The sequence below is a fragment of the Neospora caninum genome, chromosome IX (genome assembly GCF_000208865.1).
Source record: "Neospora caninum Liverpool complete genome, chromosome IX".
Taxonomy (NCBI): domain Eukaryota; phylum Apicomplexa; class Conoidasida; order Eucoccidiorida; family Sarcocystidae; genus Neospora; species Neospora caninum.
In genome coordinates this window covers 3,906,163-3,915,116 of record NC_018390.1, presented here as the reverse complement: position 1 = coordinate 3,915,116, position 8,954 = coordinate 3,906,163, and the positions used below count along the sequence as shown (strand labels likewise).

Here is an 8,954-nt window from a genome sequence, read left to right as displayed (position 1 = left end):
CAGCCCCGTGGAGAGCGAAGGGGGGGAAGGCGAGGCAGTGGCTGAGAGAAGAGAAAGGGGGCGAGGATTAGGAGGCATCTATCGTATTTAGACGCCAGGGACGGTTAGACAGCAGATGTGCCAAGCACAAGCGAGTCGGGGAATGATGAGAGCCCGAGGTGAACACACCGAAGAGGGTGCGAGGAACCCGTGATGGCCAGGCCGACTGAGAGACGTGAACAGGAAAAAGGAGAAACGTCGAGCGACAAGACGCCCACGACTGCATGATCTTCAGAGTGCGGGAGATCGCGACACAACACATGTGATAAAAATGCACACTACACACGTTGCCACTTCAAACAGACACCCGCGCTACAGGGATTCTCGGCTCTCTCCACAGACAGGCCGCGGGCGAAACACAGAACACTAACACCAGTCTCGTGGATACATGCACACATTTAGACGCATCGACACGATGGCGTATGAGTAACAACTGCACGCACATATATACATGAACATATTAATCGTTTTGGTGGAGCTGTATGGCGGCAAAAAGAAAGAGGAGAGAGTAGGGAGAGAAGAAGCCGGCGCCACAGCCGCATCGCAAGCAGCTAACGGAACCGCGAGGTTTTAAGCGGACGACTGATTTCGTCGCGGGGCTCCTCGCCTCACGCGCCGGCAGTCGGGTTCGCCGCCGTGCAGATGAAGAGATGCAGAGGCAAGTCCTTGACGCGACACTCCTCGCAGCAATACTCCACCAAGCCGCACGCGGGACAGGGCGTGAGGACGAGCTTCGCGTCTTGGGAACCGCCGAGGCTCGCCCCCCCCGCGTCTCTGCGCGCATGCAGGCCGCCATCCGAGGGCGAGGCGGAGCCCGAGGGCGACGGGGCACCGGCAGACGAGGGCGAGACGGAGCCCGAGGGCGACGGGGCACCGGCAGACGAGGGTGAGGGCTGCGAGAGAACCGGCGCAGACGGCGAAGGCGCAGTTGGAAGCGAAGAGACAGACGTTGGAGACGGCGACGAAGACCGGGAAGTCTCGGCTTTGCCGGCGTCTGTCGCGTTTCGAGAGCGTGCGGGAACATCCTCAGTCGGCTGCGGGGCAGCGGCAGCAGGCTGACGCGTGACGCGCGCGCCATCTCCGCCTTCGCGAGTCGCTTTTGTCTCCTCGGCTTCCAGCGCGTTCCCTTCTCGACCGCGCTCCGCCGCTGCCTCGCCGGTCGAGCTGCCAACCACGTCGCCAGACCTCGGAGACGGGGGCTCGCCAGGCTCCGCGTCTCCGTCGCCTTGTCCGCGGCCGGTCTTCTCTTTCTGTTTCTTCTGACTGGCCTTGGATCTCACGGAGTCTCCCTTCCCTCGACTCCCCTTCTTCCGGCTCATGCCGTCCAGTGTCTGGGCGTGCGGCGTCCCGGTCCCTTCGCGGTGGGATCTCGCGCAGCCGAGTTGAACGGCGCGCATCAGCCACGGCGCCTGGACACCGACGCACGCCAGAGCGCACACGAGAGCGGGGGACAAGTCGAGAGCTCTGCCAGCCGAGTCGCCCCTCGCCTCGTCGACCTTTTCGCCCGCCTGGGCGGCATCCGCTCCGTCGCGCTCCCTCACGCTGTCGCGCGCCGCCTGCCAGAGCCGAGCGATCTCGTTCCGTCGGCTCGTGAGCGGCTCTGCGTCCCAAGCCTTTTTCTCGCTTTGCTCGCGGCGCAACTTCTCCCGTTCCCTCTCCGCTTCGTCAGCCCGCTTCTTCCGCGCCGCGCGTCGCTTCTCCAGCTCCTGCCGCGCGCGCTGGAGATACGGCGAGAGGGCCAGGCGCATCTCTCGCCCCGCGTCGTGTTCCGCCACGTCTTCTTGGCCGCCGTCAGTCCGCGCCGCCCCCTGCGCCCGCGCCTCGCGCTGTCGCCGCTTCCTCAGAGCTACACCCTTCTCTGCGTCCGCCAAGTCCCTCTGCAGTTCCTGGTGCAACTGCTTCAGGTGATTCGCCTCCGCCTGCGCCTCGGGCGAGAGCGGCACGTCCTCCGCATGCGGCGACTGGAAGAGCCGCAGGAAGCGGATGGTGTTGTCCGACCGGAGGCAGTACGCGCAGCCTGCGACACCGGGACCGAGAAAACACCCTCGCAGTTTGGGAGAACGGCCGGCGGAAAGGAGCGAAACAGAGAAGGAGAGAAAGAGAGAAAGAGAACGCGAAGCAAAGAGAAAGGAAGCGAGAGAGGCACGAGCTGGGCGACGACGGCGCACGAGGCGGGAGGGAGATACGCGAGGGCGAGGCCTTGACGAGAACGCGCCAAGGGAAGAGCAGGGAAAGGAGGCGCCGCGGACTGTGCATGCAGTGCGTCTCAACGGGAACACTGTGGACTACCCGACACAGACGGAACGAGGACGAGAAGAGCGACGAGGGAAGGACACAAAGCCACAGAGGAATGGAGGGAGGAAAGGTGGGGAGACGTGAAGTGTGTATCTCGACGCCGCAGTCTGCGTGGTGCACAGCCGAGGACACACTCTGCCTGCACAACGCACAGGCGTACACTCGACAAAAGAAATACATATGCACCCATATACACACAGACGTGCAAACACAAATAGACAACATATACACATTTATATCTACACATCTATATAGATCTACAGATTTACAGACTTGTAAAAAGCGACGTGTTTATGTGGTTCGCGTAAACCAATGTAATGCAGCTGTGATTTGTGCGTACCTCCTTCTGAGCTGCTGGTGCCCCACATGCAGAGTGTCGCGATCTGTTCCCGGTCGACGGGTTCATTCCCGCGGATGCTCTTGGTCATGATCAACTCCCACGCTGCGTGTTCGCCTGCGAACGGAAGCGCAAGACAGCAAAGCGAACTCGTGCAGCCCTGTCCGACGAGGTTGCCTCGTCCTCGCCGTGATCGCGAATCCCCTACAGTCCCTCCTCTCTGCCCGTTCACTCTCAAGCCTCCGCGTGCATTCCCGAGAGCCCCCCCCCCCCCCCCCCGAGCGGTTGGTCGAGCTGCGTTGACGAGAAGACCGCGCTCGCGTTCACTGCCACTCTGCTAGTTTGTTCAGCTGCTTGTTTGGTCTCTGGGCGGGTTGGGATACCTCTGTTCCACGTCGCCTTCCAGAGCTCTCTTGCGGTGCGCCACAGGACGAACCAGCCCAGTTTGTTACTCTGCAAAAGGGTACAGCCTTCCGCGGAAGCCGCCAGCTCCAGGACAACTTCGCACACGTAGCGCGCAAGCTGGAGATTGCCCGAGGCCAATATGCGAAACTGCGGGTCGGTCAGCGCCTGAAGAGACACCCCACAGCATACTGGAACGGCAAGACGCCATGGGGCGTGATACAGCGCCCCGCGCCAGCAGTCATGTGCCCAGAGACATATACATATACATGCACATAGATAGATAGATAGATAGATAGATAGATAGATAGATAGATAGATAGATAGATAGATAGATAGATAGATAGATAGATAGATAGATATTGCCTGTGTATTTACGTGGATGTTTATATCCATGCGTGTGCCCATATGCGTGCGTACATTGAGATATCGCGCTACGTGTGCATGAGGCAGCCGAGGCCTCTGAGGAGAATTCCGACTCCATCCTGGCGTGGGCATGTGTTCGCCTGCTTTCCGGCAAATAGCGAGACAGAAAAAAGGTACAGGCAGGAAGGACGCCTGTAGCGACAGACTACCGGGCGCAAAGTGAGAACCGAGGCTTCCAACAGATAAGCTGCTACCGATTCCTATACGACTGTACACACCCATACAACGCAGCAAATACATCTATGTGGCGCCTGTCTGTGTCACGTGAATAGAGTTCCCTGGATCTGACTTGGGAACCGAAAAAGGAGGCCTCAGATCGACTTACTTTGAGAAGCACTTCGAGGTACCATCCGAGGACTTGCTGGTGGCGGTTGCCTTTTTCTCCTGGCGCCATGATTCGTTCTCGGAGCCTCACTGTTTGCAAAAGGAGTGGAACTGCGGGAGCGAGGAAGAAGAACCCTAGGGCGTTGATGCCTCGAGGATCGACCGCTTGCTCCCGCAAACACAGATGCAAAAACGTGATGATTGTGTCGCCGTACAAATCTATCAAGTCCTTCCTTTGCGTTTCACCGTTCGCGCCTTCACCTTTCGCCTCGCCTTGCGTTTCCGCGGATTCCGCACCGTTTCCTAGCTGTTTTGCCCCGTCAGAAGCTGCACACGACCCTGATGGAGCGCCGGAACCTGCCTCTTCGCAAGCCGAGCCGACGGCTGCCTCCTGGCCCACTCTCGCTTCCTGGTGCGTCTTCTCGCTCGCCGTTGCTTCCTCCCGGTTTGCCGCTTCGCCAGCCGGCGGTGTCTCCGTCCCTGAGCGGCGCGTCTCTGCCGCGTGCCTCTCGGGGCGGCCGCTGCCTGTGGCCGCAAAGTGGAGGAGCGCGCGGCAGACCGCTGCAGCGAGGAATCCGCCGCGCTTTGCGCAGAGGAGAAGAAGGGGAGGAAGCGAGCGAAGAAGGCGTGGGTGCGAATTCAGCGAGCGAGAGATCGCCACGCAGTGCTCAGAGGAACAGAGAACGCCCAAAAGGTACAGGTGGGCGACTGCGCGGAACAGCCGCTTCTCTTTGCTTGCGGGGAGGGCTGCGATGCCAGTCGTCACTACCACCGACGGAGAGGACGAGGCGGAGGAAGGAGAGGCGGAGGAAGGAGAGGCGGAGGGGTTCGCAGGAGACGCCGATTTCCGCGCAGATGCGAGGGCCAGAGGAGGAACCGGGGAAGACACATTGTCTGCTGGAAAAGGAGGCAGACCGAGACACGCCGCGCACGTGAGGAGAGAAAACAAAAGAGGCAGATTCGGGAAACACGGCGGGGACAAAAAAGCAGGGAGCGGGACAGGCGCTGCAACGCACACCGTGGAAATGGCCGAGGTTGGGTTGCGCGGGGAGAGGGGATCGCGACAAACGAAAAACGCATTCGTTCTTCCTCCTGGCTCCTGGTGGTGGAGTTTTTGCCCGTCTGCCACTCAGCATGATGAACTCTCGAGATCCGCCTACCACGATCTCGTCTTTCCCGCCTGGCAATCGCTTGCGCTTTGCGCTAACTTGTCCCTCTCCCGAGACCCCTGGAATGCGCGTCGTTACAGTTCCCTCGCGTTCCTAGCTCCTTTGCTTTCACTGGGCGCTCCCTTACGTTACGCGTCCTTAGAGGAGACGTGCTCTGTTTCCCCGTCCAGCCTGTCTTTTTCTCCGCGCCCCGCGCTCCTTGTCCTTCCTCCCGGTGGGGTGCGTGTGGTTCCTCTGCCGCGACTTGCGCCGCGTTCCCGTCCTTCCCGTGCTCCCAGCTTCTTCCCTTCCTCTCTTCAGTCTCCCTCTCGCTCGTCTGTCCCCTCCGTCTCCCTTGCTTACCCTTCAGTCTCGCTTCGAAGTGGTTTACAAAGTAATCGTCCATAATCATCAGACACTCGGTCTCGATGAGTCGGCCGAGGGCCTCGACTTTTGCTTCCTCCTTTTCTTCTTCTTCGGCGCGTCTGCCGTCGCCTCCGGTGCCGTGGGCCTTCTTCCCCGCTTTGGACCGACCCGGAGGAGACGCCTCGGTCTTCGGCGCGAGGGCGGGACGGGACGCGTCGCCAGGCGATGCACCGATCCTTTTCCGCCTTTCGTCCTCGACCGCCTTGGCCAGAAGGCCGTCGGGGAGAAGCGAGACAGCCTCTGCAATCATGTCGATCGCCGAGGCTAACCAGGAGGAGTCGCGGAGCATGACAGTCGAGAAAACCAACTGATAGTGCTGCGCAGCGAGCGCCGCGGAAGCCTCCTCGATGCGGCAGGGCGGAGACGACGGAGCGGTAGGAGACTCCGGAGGGGCGTTCGCGTCTCCGCTCCAGTTCCCCAGCGCGTCCTGGAGGAGAGGAATCCATCCGGGGATCCAGTGAGGCTCTCCGGCATTCTTCATGGCCTCGGCCTCTGCTGGCGGTGTCTCCGTTCCGGGGGATTGCCTCTCTTTGCCGACTTCTGCATCTTTCGCCGCCTCGGCCTTGGCGTCAGCCGCTGAGCCTGTGCCCGGGTGTCGGGGAAAGGGAGCGAGCGGTACCGGCAGCGGGGTAGCGCTCGCCTGTCCTCCCTCGTCCACGGCAGTCGACGACGCGGACGGCATCTGGTGGAGGAATTGCAGGAGGAGATCCTGCGAGTCGACTTTCTTGCATCTTCGCTGCGTCTCCAGTCCTTCCCTTTCGAGGCATCTCCAGAACTGCGATATCTCCTCTAGATTTTTGGACACGAGCTCTTCAACCGCCTTTGGCGCGTCGGAGCGGGACGACCGGGCGGCAGCGGTGGACGCCGCGCGACCTTCCTCCATGGCCAGTGCTTGCACACGAAGGAGGGAAGACAAGAGCGCGGGGAGATCAGAACCGAGACAGAGTTGAGAGCGCGACAGGGGAGGTCTGGGCGCCGCGGAATCGGAGGGCGATTCGCGGGGACAGTGGGGATCGATTGAAAGTTGAGGGAGAGGAAAACGTGCACAAAGTACGGGAGAGGGATGGGAAAAGGCCGAAATCGGAGGCGAGAGAAAAACGAACAAAGGGGAACACAGCCTGATGACGAGGTCGCCCAGCGAGACGGTCCTTCGGGTTGAGAGCACAGAGCAGCGAAAGGTTTGTGGCGTGCGGGTGTCTCGATGTAGATCCAACCTCTCCGCCGGCAGCCCTCGCCGCCTCTGTTTTCCCCTTCCTGTCCCGTTGAAGTTGCAAAACAAATCGCCGTCCACAGACAAGAGAACCTAACCGACGACACAAACCAAGGTAGATACAGCCATCGTGTGACAGCTTCGGTTCGCCTGCTCGGCTTTGTCGAGTTTCGCAGCGTCTCCCATGCATGCGCCCCCGAGAATTCCGGAGAACAGTGTGCTTTTCCCTCGCGGTGTCTCGGTCCAGAGCCGACAGGCCGAAAACAGACAGGCCGAGTTGGAAACACTGAGAGGCAACCACGAAGGAAGAACAAACACAGAGGCATCAGATGCTGCGGAGGACAGGGAAAGTGACCAGAAGTGTGGAGGGGAAGACGAAGGAGCCGAGACAGGGCGGGCGCCGCGACAGTCTCTTCCCCGCATGTGTCTCCGCCGTGCAGGCTACGACCGACAGCACATGGCGCTGATCGACCTCCTTGGGAAGTTGCGGAAAAGCGGAGGATTCAAGGTGGATAAAAAGTGAATCGAAATTGAAGAGTCAAGCACATTTGCGACGGAAATAAGAGAATCTTTGGCATAATTTGTTTAGTTCCGGCCTCGGCACAGCTTTGAGAGATCCTGTCCGTGCTAGACCAACGGCAGAATGGCCGAGTGGTCTAAGGCGCTGCGTTAAGGCCGCAGTCCGAAAGGGCGTGGGTTCGAACCCCACTTCTGTCATGCCGTTTCTGTTCCGATTTTCTCTTTGCGGCCATTTTTGTGTCCCTTTTTCAGTTCGGCGACCTTCTATTGTTTTATTTCTTTTCAAGATTGCCCTATTTAGCATCCCAGTATTTTCGGTTTGGCGGGATCCGAGCAACAGTCAGTGAACAGGCTTGGACCAGCCTCGTTTAACGGTAGGCACTTTTTCACAGGAGGGAGCGGAACTGTTTCTCCGTAAACGCCCCCGCAGAGTGGAAAGGTGGTGGCTTCGTGGCATCTCTGTCGCTTTGATGTTTCCCTGGGCTGTCCGTTAAGGAAGAATCCGGCGCGCCAAGACACTGCTGTCGCTCGACTCGGCTCTGACTTGGATGCACGATGCGACACAGCTTTTCATGCGCCCACGCGGTGATGCTGGTGGACTTTATGACAGGTCTCGTGGCAGCATCTATGTGATGGAGAGTGGACCGAGGAAATTCCGGGAAACCATCCGACAGCTGATCTCCAGCAGGCAACCGCCCGCCCTCCCCCCCCCCCCCCCCGTTGAATGTGAACAACGCGGATGGGGGACGGAACCACAGACGCAGCTGCCGCAAGCGACTGCGGATTACACACATTGTGGAGGAGACATGTCTTCTTGTCAACCGTGAGATCGCCGTGGCAAGAGCGAAGCTGCACCAGACACAGGAGTCTTTGCCGAGGCCGTGGGCACCTGCGCTCCCTATCGCGGTCTTCAGAAATGTTCAGGTCTTTGAGAGGCCTCTCTGCAGCTCGGTTTTTGACTTTTTGACTCCGCAGCAGGGCGAACACGTATCCCTAATCCTTCCCGGACTTGAGCTCAGTTTTGGTTCTTTCCAGCTGGAAAACCCCGCAGAGAGCCGAGAGATTCGTTCGGGTGGTGTCGCGGAAGCGTCTGGGTGGGGCTGTAGCGAGAGGGCTACTCATAAGTGCAGAAAAAGCACGGTACACGTTTTTTCCATCTCTGAAAGGCGAGGGCAGTTGCGCAGGACTGTGTGAATCTAGTCGTCTGTTCGCTCCGGTCCATGTCCTTCCTTTGTGGGAGGGTTTGGCAGACTCACATGCTGCTGTTGTGACGCTTCCAAAATCCCGCAAAAACTGCGGTCTGCCTTCTCTGGCATCCTCCTCTGCTACCAAGGAGAACCGTTTCGGGGCGTCTCTATTTCTCCTTGTACTCGCTTCTTGGACTTTCGTGAACGCCGAGCGATCGAGCTCACAAATCCGTCCAGGTGTATGTACATCGAGCGGGGTGGGGGTGTGCTGGGAAGACCCACGCCATCGGCGGTAGGCACGTTTGCCAGAAAATTTAAAAGCATTCCTGACCCGCAAGAGTCAATCCGCTCCTCTCCGGAGAATGTTTGGCGTTGTAGTCAGTGGTTGTGGCCTCCTGGGCCCAGCGCAAAAAACGCTTTCTCGGCGGGAGGGCGCTGCGCGCGAGCAGCGAGACACACACACACACTGCGACTCAAAACGGCAGGCTCCGGCTCGCTACTCTTGCCGGTGCCTTTGTTCCGCTTGGAAGATGGCCGCGGTTCTTCCTCACACTCCCCATAAGCACCACCGATTCGTGGCACTGGGGAAAGCGAGGAAAAGTTGGAAAACGCGAGAGGCAACGACAGATCGAGTGTCCACG

General features: G+C 59.6%; 1 protein-coding gene and 1 non-coding gene across 2 annotated transcripts; one reads left to right on the top strand and one right to left on the bottom strand.

The window, feature by feature from the left end:
* Positions 1-647: 647 nt before the first annotated feature.
* Positions 648-6,280, bottom strand: NCLIV_043100 (putative zinc finger MYND domain-containing protein; the record flags this gene model as incomplete). The annotated part of the gene is made up of 5 exons (XM_003881226.1): positions 648-2,056; positions 2,675-2,788; positions 3,124-3,241; positions 3,825-4,720; positions 5,335-6,280. The coding sequence occupies 5 exons, from the start codon at positions 6,278-6,280 to the stop codon at positions 648-650; spliced, it is 3,483 nt and encodes a 1,160-aa protein (XP_003881275.1).
* A 964-nt stretch (positions 6,281-7,244) lies between these two features.
* Positions 7,245-7,324, top strand: NCLIV_t110010. Its single transcript has one exon. It is a non-coding gene; the product is annotated as a tRNA-Leu (tRNA).
* Positions 7,325-8,954: the final 1,630 nt, after the last annotated feature.